Consider the following 13,812-nt stretch of genomic DNA (forward strand, 5'->3'; position numbering starts at 1 on the left):
GAGAGCATGTGAAACATAAAAGAGAAGGACGTCATATGTGCGGGGTCCGACATACATTCTCCCATCGCCACGCGAGCCGCGATGTGTGGTGCAATTGATGGTTGAGGTTGGACTTTTCTCGTGACAAGAGGAAATATAATTCCACGTGTCACAATTTCTGCTGTATTACACATCAAATCAGCATCATTCAGGGCTCAGGCTTGGAAAAATCTGGTCTCCATTTGGAGTGAGTCGCGTGATATTGTTTTAATAATTTAAAAAGGGTCAAGGGCACACGATAAAGTGTATTAAATACACTTTGGAAGCAAGCAGTTGGGATTTTTTTAATACAAAATTCCTTTGATGTATTTAATGCACTTTAAGTTGTGCCCCCAGGTCACATGTTAACAAAAACCCTTTAAAAAAAAAATAAAAAATTTGCGGTGGAAAGACCTCAAGATTGGATCTCATGTTACATCTTGACATGAAAGTTGGAAGAAATTATAGATACTTTTTCACTTATATCTCGAGGAAAGGTATCTATGGTTCCCCTACACTTTCATGTTATGCTATGCGATATGAGGTCCAATCTTGAGCATTATTCGAAAATATATATATTAAAAAATTGTTACGGATGAAAATAAACTTTTAGTTCTTGAGAGTGTTTTATTTAAAAATAAATAAAATCATACATCTACCTTGTTAGGCCCTAGTTGATTTTGAATTTGATCGGTTAACATTTTGAGCCCAATCGTAATTTTGCAAGTTCAAGTTCAAGGTCTTGGCCTATCGTTTTTGGGCTAGGAGGCGAGGTTGGTTGATACACCAATAGGTTCAATTAATAACTCTATAGGTGTGATGGTTTGGAACCCTTTTTCTTGTGGTCTGCCCATCCTACGAGATCATCTCTTCAAATTATCTAGAAAGATGTATGTTATAGTTTGGTATTCTCATTCTCAATTACCATTTGTGTTTTCTTTGTAATGAACTCTACCTTTAGAACAACTACTTCATTGAGGAGTTACTTGTTAGTATCAAGAGTTTGAGAAATACTACCAAATGTTAAGACATTCTTTTGGGCATATAACCTACATGTTGTCAAAATGTGCATTGGTAACAATGTCATTTCAACTGCAAGAAGTTGAGCATAAATAAAATAAGTAAGATTTGACACCAAAGGGTGTGGGGATTTGAATGATGAAAGTGTGAGTTGTGACTGTAGAGGTCGATTTTGTGATAAATCGACCTTGATCATGATTTCATCATAAAATTCATAGAATAATTGAAAAAAAAAAACACAGAAAAAAAAACACATGGGTTTTTACGTGGTTCAACAAACGTGCCTACGTCCACGAGCTTGAGGAGCTATTTCATTATAAAATGAGTTTATTATTACATGATCTCCTTACCTCGGTTTTCCCCTTTTTCCTCTCCTTCATTTTTTTCCTCTTTACAATGGTCTCAAGGCCTTTAAATAGAAAAATCTTAAAAAGAGTCATAATCGTAATTAAATCACAATTGACCATGTTACCCTTTATTCAAACTAATAATTATATAAAAAAGGAAAAAATCTTTTTAAATTGAGATTCTTCCTTAATAAAATAGTATTCTTCAAATGATGTCACGTGTCTGCCTCAGGATGCATGTTGATGGTACTAATGAACAATCTAGATGGGAGATGATTTTATTTCTCCACATTGACGATGGCGACAGCGGAAGGCTCATTTCTAGCCATGTTTTAAGATACTTCAAAGGTTGTATGAAGCAAGTTTAGTTGACTTAATGTCACCTTGTTTCTCTAAAAAAAAAATAGATTGTGAGTCTAAGGTTCATGATCGAAACTAACTGGTCTCATTTCACAAAGTGTAATCACATAAGAAGAATATGGCATATCCGTGATATCCTTGGTATGACCTCGATCTTTAGAGGATGGTGCAACCTCAACAATGGCTGTTTCTTATTTCGATTTATCGTATAAAGGTAAGAGTACCTTTTGTAATTTCAAAGCAAGCACTATAAGCTTTTCAAAGCCCTAAGGGCCTATATGGGAAATGAGAGCCTGACAAATGTGGGAGTACTAGAGTAGGAATTAGAGGTTGAAAAAGTTATATTCCATAATAATAAAAAGATCTTACTGTTGGTGGACCTCGGAAGTCATTCTTGGGTATTATCCCAAACTTCCAAGACTCGTAAATAAGTACAGTCTTGTTAAGATGGACAACCAAGTAATACCGATGTTCTTGGGATGAGCATACTCTAAGATGTTATTTGGCACATGTATCATTGAAGGGGACATTTTGACTCCCGTTATCTAAAAAATGATACCTACACAATTTTGTAAAAAAATTCGTATTTATTTATATGGGAGCTCGTGCACACGAAGTGAAAAAGAATGTGCAATACACGTTAAGTTTACCTAACATCAAACAACTATGATACTGATTCCCACCATTTATTTTACTTTAGTTTTCAACTTGTCAAGGTGGATAAGGTATTTTGAACTCCTCTTATGGGCCTACTTGATGACAATAGGCTTTTATTAGTTTTGAATGATTAAAAGTTAAAGGAGGATAAAAGAATAATCATTTTAACCCCACACTTTGATGGAAAATAATCTTATATATTTTTAATTTTTCTTTATTTATTATGTTTTTTACTCTTTTTATTTTTTATTTTTTATCATCTTGTCCCTGTAGATACATGATTTTTGAATCTGAAGATCACCTCTATAAGGATTTGGAGTCGCCACCATTATTTTTTGTAGAAATGTGTGAATGATCACCTGGAAAATATTTTCGAAAAAGTCGTTTCGACATCTTGGTGACTTTCGTACAAATTAGGACATCGATCACCTAGGATCCAGGTAAGAGTTCGGTTAAAGAGAGGGGAAGGTGTTAGGTGCCCCTTTCTCTTCGTCAAATGATGGTAAACTCGAAAGACGTGATCATTTTAGAGAAATAAAATAAAAAAAAGTAATTAAACGATGGTTTTGTGCCCTCGAATGTGAGTGACTTTTGATGTCGGCTTAAACTATGAATGTTATCTCATCTAGAGAAGAGACCCTACTATGTTTTTGTCTTAAACTCGTATAATTTTAGGAAAAGCATGGGCTTTGTGATCATGAGCCCATTCTCATGGAATGAAAATGGCCCAACTATTGATAATCTCAAAATATTTTGTGGTGTGTGCAATTTGTGATTAGGGATTAAATATGGTATAATTTTATTTTGAAAAGAGGGCTTCAATCCCTATATTTTATACGAAATCGAGCTCTGATCTATCGGAGGTAGGGGATGGTTAGAATTACATCTATGGCTATACTAAACCGAAAATAAAATAAGAAAAGTAGGGAGGATAGAAGAGAGAAAGTGGAGGGGAGAGAATGGGGATTTTTCACATCACTTTCGTCCTTACTCTACTTTTTCTTTGACTCTTCTTCTTTATATTTTTGGAGTATTTTCATTCAGTTTGATTTGAGTAGTTTGTAGTGTTAAACTTAAAGGTTGATGGACTTTTTGTGTTGAGAGTTGAGTGGATTGTATAGTTATTTTTTTGAAATTGGGAGAGATGAGAGTTGATAATTGAGTAATGAGAGAGTTGAGATAGATGACTTGAAGGGTGGAGGGTGTTCCAGCATGTGTTTTTCAAGAGGGAGAGATAAGGTATTATAGGTTTTGAGGATGACTTTTGTGGATAAAAATATCAAAAATTAAAAAAATTAAAAGATAATGGTATGATGTGTAAGTGTTGGAGGGTTGTTATTTTAGAATTGGAGATGAGTATTGTGGAAGGTGGTGAAAATGGGTCATTCTCAACTCAAATGGGTTGAGTATTAAGTGGGGTTAATGGGTGTGGGTGTTAGTTAAAAGAATGATTGTATAAGGGGAGTAGTTGTGGATATTTTAGGAAGGTGGAGGATATGGTGACATGTGTCCAATGGTATGAGGTAAGTGGGTTAGGTGAGTTGGTTAAAAAAATTGGGGTCTGAGGGTATAAAGAATAATGTAATGGGATTAAGTTATTACATGGGGTGTGGGTTGTGGTATGGACTGTGTAGTTTTTAGGGGTGATAAGGAGGTTGGGTAGAATGATTTTGGGAGGTGGGTTGTGGTAATGACAAGTGTCCCCTTTGATGATTGATGGTTGTATGAATCTTGATTAGTTATAATCATGGATATGAGTATGGATTTTAGGTTTGGGTTTGATTGGGTTGGACTTTTGTCTTGACGAGAGTTTAAGTTTTAGGATTGACTTGAATCTAAGGTTTGAGTTAGAATTGAGTTACATGGTATTATGGTTAGGTTAGGTTAGGTTAAAGCATTGAGTAGGGTTATGCTTGTTTTAGGGTGAAGCTAAAATGAATTTTAGGATGTTGAATATTGGTGAGCCTTATGTGAGCTTAGAATGTGCTTGAGTTTGGGGTTAGAGAGGTGAAAGATTAAGAAGGTGGTGGGTCTAGAAGCTTTTATTGTAGACTCATAGGATTTTTAGGGGTCTTAGGACCTTTGATTTGAATAAAAATGTCAAATTTTCGTTCAAATTGGGATGTCTATAGTCCCCATTCATTCTCTTGAGCAAAATGTGTATTTTCTTTTCATGTTTGGGGTTGGGGGGAGGGGGGAAACAATTCCCAATGCACCTCCTCCTATTTAGAAAAGAAGTTGATAGTGAATTGTAGAGAATTTGACTTCTCCATCATTACTTAATATACACGCCCGAGAAGCCACCATCGTACCTTAAATATTTAATAAGGCACATCATGAAAGTAAAATTATTGGATAATTACATATTTGAAGCATGATAAAAAAAAATAAATAAATAAAGCAATATGATGTTTTTGTTGAGTACATGATGATCATCACGAAACGATGACCTAAAATTTAGGATATATAGCAATAGGTCCCCAATGCTTGGGTTAGTCACTGAAATCTTACGTTCAGTTGTGCTCGTGCAGGGTAGCAACCAACATTGATATAAAAATAAATTGAAAAAAATAAAATAAAGATACAAAAGGAGGAGAAAAATCATAAAGATTTCAACAACAAAAAAATCCATAAATAACCCATGTTGTTGTGATACATTATTTGATTATAAAATTTGATATCTCCCTCTCTTGTGATGACTCTATTCCTAGAATTTGACTTTGGAATTTAATATCAAAATTTCCTTTTGCAGGCCTTACTACTACAGTTGTGATACAGTAAGATTTAGTCATAGGAGAATGCAAGAAACAACTTCCACATATCACGATTAGAAAGATTTAGTCTCATTTTGAATTTTAGCTGATATATGATCATGGTCATAGGAGAATGTCTTTGTAATTTGAATAAAAATGCAACATCAATATCAAGAATCAAATTATGGGCAAGAATAAAATTCTAAAATTCAAATTAAAACCTCCATAGATGAACAACGTACCAATTTGAGAATTGGAGGTATATGAAGCATTGGTATATGATGCAACTATTTCATATAATATGTTTGGATTGTAAATTCTCCTCTCTCTCTCTCTCTCTTTATTATTATTATTTTTTTATAACAAGATGTCCAGACTTACATCTGACTAGGGGACTGGATAAGCTAGGGCCGGAACCAAGGCATATGGGACCTTTCATCGGGCATGTGCAATGCCCGTACATCTCACACACCAAGTAAGTGAGGGAATGCTCTAGCGGGTGGCCTCGAGGAAATAACACACAACTTAGGGACTCTCACCACTTATTGGATTTGAAATTGTCATTGAGCACATGCATCGGCTCAAAAAATGTTATTAAAAAAAAAAATCTTGAGATACGTGATGCACGGTCACAATGTACTTGTAGCTCTTTTAATAATGGTTAAAAATTAATACATAGTTCATAATAACAAGTTTCATATGCTGGAATATTAGCCCAGTTATGAAGGTGATTGTGAGACATGAAAATAAGAAACCAATAGGCTTCCAACGGTCAATCATATGCAATTTCTTCAAAAAAGGGTTCATTCTCCTTCATGTTAAATTCATTAGTGCAGAAAGACTTGTTGACAAACAATTTTTCACGACACAATGAAAGCCCAAATATTTATTGTTATGATTTTGATTACGAACATAACAATGTGAACAAGCTTAGATTGGTCCCAATGTTTCTTTTGATGGTAACTCATACCCATTTGCTTGCATTGATCCGGACCATTGCAACTCTTTATGCATACAACCCGTACATTTAATAACTAGTTGGGTGTGCATTTTGTGCAAAATAGGGTTGAAATGAAAATCATACAATTATTCACAATAATCCCCCCCATAAAAAACATTCAAATGCACATCCAAAATCGTGCATCTTAGCACATTTGTTATCTCCAACATTTTGACGGGTAGAACTAAAAGAAATCTAATGGTTCTATGCGCATTTCATGAAGAAATCTAATGGTTTTATGTGCATTTCATGTTAGTTGAGTAATTTTTTTTTTGGGTGCATTTGCGATTGTTGAAGAAACATTGGACCAAGCATAATAAAGGGAGGAAAAATCAAGTTTCAAAATTCACATTAATTCATGCTTTCAAGAAAAACTTTGCACCACCATTAACCGATACTTATTGAATTGGTCCAGTTCGAATCGATCCGATCCATTGATAGCTATATAACTGATAAATTTAAGTTCTTCGTTCAACCACGTGAAAGAAATGAAAAAGACACGAGTGTCGTGTAACACTCAATGATTGCTACTATAAGCATGAGGTCGGTGGATGTACGGAAGGACTTCTTAGCTTACACGATATAATACACACAAAAGCATTTATTTAACAAATTCTATTTCCACACCAAATCTTACTTACCACATCAATCCCTCTTTAGAGAGAGTTACTATTGCCACACCAACTGTGTGCAAGTCTTCAGTGATTTACATAGGAATTGATGTAGCATTAGTACAATTTGATGTGGCAATAGCATCTTTCTTTAAAATAGACTATACAATTTGGTGTGTTATAAGTAAATACTGATGTATTAATAGGATTTTTTATGGGTTTTTTTTTGTGTTAATAATATTCTTAGCTGTTCTCCGCAAAACTCTTCAAATAGAATTTCTTTCTCGACAAAAATGCGAATCTTCTAACAAAAACCACAAAATCGAACTAACAGATCTCATGTAAGAAGATTTCTTCTTCTACTTCGAACTCTTTAAACTCGAATTCCTGGAGGAGAAGAAAATTAGTTAGGGTTTGGAGCTGAATTTTTTTTGCGTAAATCATGGATGTTGAGGTTTCAGTTTCGAAATCATCTGAGATCGAAAGCGTTGAAGGAGGGAGAGAGGGGGATTATCAGCTTCGGGTGAAGAGGAAGACTTTACAAGCGGTGCTCGAGCAATGTCAGAGAGCTCTTGAATTGCTCAAGAGCACCGATGATGTTGATGTTGATCTTGATGGTGATGATGAGATGGAGGAGGCAATTGATGCGGGTTCGTCTTCTCAATTTGACGAATCTGAAACCGATAAGGTACGACTATTCGGTTACTAGATCTCGTTTTTTTAAGGTCTTTGGTGTTGAATGCTTGATTAGATTTGTGTCTAGGGTTTGATTGTTTTGAATTGAGTTCTGGGATTGATTTCATGTTTGAACTTCGAATTTCTAATTAGGAACCTTGAATTTGGGATTCTCGCATTTTGATTTTTTAAGGGCTTATATATGATAATTTAAACTTCTCAGTTATTTAGCAATATTTATGAATTTCTTAGTAAAGTAAGACTTGCTTATGCTAGGGTTATCAGGAGGCTTCCACGATTGAGACAGTTAGCTATTAACAATCATCAGTACCTATCCCAATTATTTACAGTTGTTATAGTAAAGCTTAATTGGGTGCCATGTTTTTGCAAAGGTATGCCATTTTAATTATCTATCCGTAAAATATGGCATTAAAGCATAGAAAAAATGTTGTTTTTGTTTCTAAGGCATATAGTTTAGGTCTCTGACTTGAATACCTTAGGATAGTAATATGACACTACAACTACAATGACAAAGCCTTATCCCAACGATTTGGGTTTGGCTAAATGAATTCCATTCAACCATTCCTCTATGTCCAAAGCCTAGTTTTGTACTCGGTAGCATTAACTGAATGGGGTCTTCTTAGGATCAATGTTTGGGGGGGTCGTTGGTTTTTACTTTTAACACTGCCTGCCAACCTGACACTAATCCCCTCCTTTATGTGGATGGTAATACGACACCACATGATGTATATATAGGGGAATGCTAACATTCAAGACCTAATGGGACGTTAGCATTGTCCAACACTTATTTTTTCCAACAACACTCCTCCTCGTTTTGTCTTTTAGTGAAAAAGACAAGGGCATGTTAGTCTTTTACACAATAATATATTTATTATGCCATTACTAAATGCATTTATTATGTTGGCATTGATTGCCATAGCATTTACTTTAAATAAAAAAAAAATATTTAATTCAAAATACTTAAATGCTCATAACATTTATTATGCAAACAAATATTTATTGTGTAAAAGACCAATACACCCTTGTCTTTTTCACTAAAAGATACAACAAGGAAGGGTATTATTGAAAAAAAAGTGTTGGACAATACTAACGTCCTCATGAAGTATTGGACGTTAGCATTTCCTATATATATATTTGATAAGAAAAAGTTCATTAATAAGAAGCGAGGTCGATCGAGATGGCCAACCAAGCGAAAGCAAATACAAGTGGACTAATCACATCAAATACAACAAACCCTCTCCCAAATTACCTACAAAATCTTCAATGAAAACCCCCCTGAACTCAATAAAAACTTTTGACCAAAAAAATACCCAAAATACATAGAATCGTATCTTTAGAGTCATTTCCTTTGCTTTCGAAAGTACATTTATTACTCTCTTTCCAAACTCCCCAACAAATCGCAAAAAGTATGAGGCTCCACAACAATCTCAATGCACATTCATACCATGTTGTTTGAGAATCTAGGAGAAGTATGTATCTATCTCTCTTTAATTTGTATGGATACTGGTAGCTTGTAGGAGCATTATGTATGTAGAAATAGTTACATATGCTATTTAAAATGAGGTATTTACTATAATAGCTAGATATATTCTGCAGATTTATCTATTTAATGTTTATTTGCAATTAGTAGTGAAAAGAAAGTTAAAAATTATTCAATTATCCCTTTTATCATTCTCATGTTCATATATTTCATTGAAGGATGTAAATACTTCATATCTTTATGGTGGAAGTGTTGTGGTACTTATTGTTTGATGCCTCATCTTCTAAGTATTCACTAGTTCTACTCCTGCTTTTAGTTTGGAACCTTGTAAATTTGAAATTTTAGAACTTTTTTTCTTGTTTATATACAGCTATGCAATCTCCTAAAGTCTAGAGTTGATTCCCCTGACTTCCTTGAAAAGCTTGGGAGCGTCCACACGTCAATTCCACAAAATAATGCTGGTAAGTGTATGAAAGTGGTCTCTTCCCTTAAGGTTTGTTAAGATACTCCTCCATATACAATTTTTATGGCATAAAATGTGTTTTATTCATTTTGCGGCACAATAATGGTGTTTGGGTGCTTATTTTGGTAAGCATTTTTTGCAAATAAATAAATAAAAGAAAAAGGTGTCCCTTCCTTTTCTTTATTCAAAAACACATTATAAATCACTTCTGAAAATTGTTCTGTTGAGAGAACATCCTTTTTGTTCTCCAATCTGTGGGAAGAAACCTGATAACCCTAGTTGATTGGGGGGAAGTTAGAATAAAAGAAGAAACATATTTTTTTTTGTGTGTGGGTGGGGGGGCGGAGTGGCATCCCTTACTTTGGTGAGATTGAAATTTGTGCCATCTAGACACCATTTTCAAAATAAAAAATAAGAAGAAAGAACTAGAAAATTTCAGAAACACTTCTCCATAATAATCTTGTTTTAGATGATTTGAATATTTTTTCCAAACTAGGCCTTGGTATTTTGGTTGAGGGTAACTTTTTATGCTTATCTTCCTCTTTATGACATAGATCTTGTTTCCTAAACCAAGATTTGTAGTAATTGCTGACGATATCTATGCATGTGGCAGCAGAAGAAGGTAGCTCCTGGGATTTGGTAAGTGAAGATGATTTATGGGAAGGTGGAAATATTGAACCAGACCAAGAAAGTTATGTGCTTGTCAGGCAAGAAGATATTATGGAAGGAATTGCGTGCTTCACTGCAACATATTTATTGTCACTAAAACATACTAAAGTATGTAATGGCTTTCCTCCCTTTGACATTTTAGCTTTCATTAGATCGCACAATTATATTCTTTTGTCAGTTCTATAATATTCATCCAATATATTTCAAGTTTCCATCAGGCAGTCTTGCACCACTCACACATTGTCATTGCTGGCCAATATGTTATATATCACTACCCTTTACATTTTCTCTTCCATGGGCTTAGCTACATTAGTAAGGCTTATCACAAAGAGAACTTGTAATATTTTAAGTTTGTGTTATTCCCTTTAAATGATTCTCAAACTGCATCTTTTATTTGCTCACCATTGTTGTAGCCGTATCCTAATTTTTATGGGCCCACACCGAACCTTCTTCCATGAAAATAGTATTCCTATGGTAGATGGATAGAAGTAACAAAATATTTCACATGGTGAACTGTAAAAGGGTATGTAATCCAAAAATTTGGTGTGTTAACATTAAGAAGGAACAAAGCACCCTTAGGTAACAACTATTGAAATTTGGAAAGGATAATGAGGTTCAATGGTAGAGTAAAAATCAAACACTAGTTTGGGTATAGGAATTGGAAATAGAAATGTAGATATATCTTCACCTCCCCATGTAGTGGAGTGTGGAACCTTGTTAGCATTTGGCAAAAAATATTGGTTGGGGAAAATTTTGAGTTTCATTCGGTTTTGGCATTCAAAAATACATAAAAAAAATTCCATCAAATATTGGATGTATGGCAACCATAAAGTGTGAGATAATTCATTTCTGATACTTTTAACATAAATAGCATGACTGGAAATTTGGCACATATGTGAATATATGTGCGTAAATACATACATACAATTATGTTGTCTTTAATGTTTATGATGATTAATGAATATGAGAAATATATCAGCTTACTATAATCATAGTAGTTATTTGAAAAGCCAACATGAAGAGCAAGGGAAAAAATTACTTAAAAAGTTTTAGGATAACTTTAGCCCGACACATGTACAAAAAATCCCCTTTCATGCAATTTATGGGAGGTGTCTTTGCATCCTTCGCCAACAAGCCTTGAAAAAGTGTCTGCACTTGCTAAAGCAACAAAATGGGCTAAGTTTTTATTGCATGTATTAATGGAGGTTTGGTTCCTATTATGCAAAAGGTTGATGAAATTTGTTATGATTTTCATAATATAAATGATTATTTGTTCGTGATTTGATTTGATTTTTTTCTTCTTCTTCAGGAATTATCTCCCAATCAACTCCAAGAAGGTGAGTTTGAGTACCCTTTTCTCAGAAGGTACCTTTTGTGGCCTCTTCTTCCATTCTTAGAGAGAAAGAGAGTAGACTGCTGAAGTTGGCTATATTTCCTTTGGAACTCATGATTAATAATTTCCAAGTTAAAAAGCTGTCAAATATCCGGACAGAGTTCTTATGGTCTTTGTGCTTCCTTTGTAGCTCTGAGCAAAACCTTCTCTACAAAAAAGAGAAAAGGAAAACTTCAGAAGGCATGGGATGGAAGCAAAGTTATTTATAATGTAGCATCCTGGGGAGCTACTGCTGTTGGGTATGTCACTTTATAAAACCTATTATGGTTAAGCTTTTTGGTTCAACGGTCTATATTTCTTTTGAGAGCTGCTATTGACACTCCAACTTTTACTTATTACACCCCAATTTCTTAAATTATTTATCACACCCCATTTAAAGATTAGAACACTCTTCAAACATTATCAAGGTTTGGTTTGGATTAAATCTCCACATTACAAAGCATTATAACACTCATTCAAACAATTTCAATAGTTGTTCACAATTGTGATTTTTTATTTTTTTTAATTAGTATACAAATTTTATTGAAAAAGCGAAAGTGCGGCCGAGATGGTCATCTGCAAGAGAAGAAGAAAAAAGGGAAAAAAGAAACTAAGCTAGATGAAAGCAACAACCCCATCCAACAACCTTGTCACTACAAAGCATCTCCTACTTGAAAACAAAGTCTTCAAAGAAAACCCCTTGAAAATCTTTGCAAAGCTTGCACCAAAAGAAAAGAGTGTGATTAGGCTCATATAAAATCCTAAACCCAAAAAATAGAAATCTAGCAGGAAAAGAAAACAAGAGAGCTTTTATTGGAAGTTGGCACCCAACTTTTACTTCTGACCCTTCAATTATTATTATTATTATTATTTAATTGGGGTGTCATAAGTAATAGTTGGGTGCCAATAGCAACTCTTGTTCTTTTTAATATCTTTAGATGTGATATTTGTTTTTTATTGCAATCATTAACTCGATCTTATATTCTGTGCTTCTATATAATTTGTCATCAATAGTGGCAGAAATGATCCTACTTATTGATGCTTAAGCTTCAAGACATACAAAATTCCACCGCAATTTCTATCATGTTAGATTTTTTTTTTTCTTTTTTTTTTGGTTTATGGGCAAGCTGGGCTTCAACCCACGGCCTCAAAGTTGTTTTGCAATGTGTGAAACCAACAGAGCTACTGGTCTAACCCCCATATTAGAATTATATTGATGCTGTCCTTTTCTTCTATTCCCTGCTTCAACAGGATATACCAAAACCCAGCACTGTTTAGGGCCGCTTCTGTGGCCTTTTGGACTTCTTGCCATGTTATATCAAAGCTTTTCTGAATTTTGCCGACAAAGTTCCAATTATTGGAATTTGCAGTTGAGTTTCAAAATGGTGCTCCTAAAGTAGTGCTCTCATGAAATTCACAAAATTTGTAACATTATTGACTTGTTCTCTTTGTAATTCATATCAGTTGGCTGGGTTCCTCTCATTACATCTTTTTGTATATATGGTTACATTCTTCCAAAAATTTATTGTGCAGTTATCTGAGGTTAGGATCTTTTTTCTGTTGTGTTGTTTCAAGGTTGGTTTTCTAATTTGGACCCATTGATTGGCTATCTAGATTGATTAGGGAGGATGCCCTGCAGCAGGTAATAATAGATATTTGGGCGATTTAGACATACGCCTCCATGCTTTGGCCAATATTAGAGATACCCCTATGTTTTCAATGTGATGACATTTCCCCCTTGACCTAGGCCCTTTTCTCTGGAACTAACTAATGCACTTATCTTCAACCTATAGCCAAAAAAGCTTGCTTTTTCTTTTTTGTCAGAAAATTTGTCATCTTTGAACCTGTAAACCTATTATCCTTGCCTCCAATCCCTCAACCTTTGATTTTTCTAACAAAGTAGTGTAACATTGTTGTCTTCCCCAAAAAAACCTCTCATTTTTTAGGTTTCTAAGTTGAAGCAGGGAGAATTTCGAGGTTGAAGATGAGGGTAAAAGATTTGATCCAAGATGATTTTTAGTTTAAGAAAAATCAATCTTTTTCATCTCCAAAAATTCTATCGCTTTGAAGATTTGAAGAGAAAATCCCAAGGCTAAAAGTCGAGGGTAGAAACTTTGAAGTTAAATAAGCCTCTTTCTGACAAAGGTGGACCATTTATTTCTCTATCAAAGTAGACCTAGACCTAGGTCTAGGGATGTCGTCTAGGGTGCACACTTGGTTTGGTTGGGCGCTAAAACAGAATCGAGACAACATAGCTTGTTTTCATTTAATAAGAATTACAATCGAACCGATTTGCCCATAGAATAAATCAAATGGAACTAAAGTGGATATCTCAAATATTAACCTAAATGTCACCAGAATGCCAG

The 13,812-nt window shown here is 34.4% G+C and overlaps 1 protein-coding gene across 3 annotated transcripts; it reads left to right on the forward strand.

Moving 5' to 3' along the window:
• Nucleotides 1–7,009: 7,009 nt before the first annotated feature.
• Nucleotides 7,010–13,004, forward strand: LOC147403682 (uncharacterized). 3 transcript variants are annotated; one of them, XM_086439366.1, is made up of 6 exons: nt 7,010–7,454; nt 9,313–9,403; nt 10,019–10,182; nt 11,384–11,439; nt 11,598–11,706; nt 12,698–13,004. In XM_086439366.1, exons 1-5 carry the CDS (start codon nt 7,209–7,211, stop codon nt 11,674–11,676), a joined length of 636 nt encoding a protein of 211 aa, XP_086295492.1. In that variant the 5' UTR covers nt 7,010–7,208; the 3' UTR covers nt 11,677–11,706; nt 12,698–13,004. The 3 variants fall into 3 exon arrangements, with proteins under 3 accessions (XP_086295492.1, XP_086295491.1, XP_086295490.1); XM_086439365.1 differs by having other exon boundaries at nt 7,011–7,454; nt 10,022–10,182; nt 11,384–11,411; XM_086439364.1 differs by having other exon boundaries at nt 7,012–7,454; nt 11,384–11,411.
• Nucleotides 13,005–13,812: the final 808 nt, after the last annotated feature.

Source organism: Akebia trifoliata, chromosome 4, assembly GCF_017979445.1.
Source record: "Akebia trifoliata isolate Shusen 1 chromosome 4, ASM1797944v1, whole genome shotgun sequence".
Taxonomy (NCBI): domain Eukaryota; kingdom Viridiplantae; phylum Streptophyta; class Magnoliopsida; order Ranunculales; family Lardizabalaceae; genus Akebia; species Akebia trifoliata.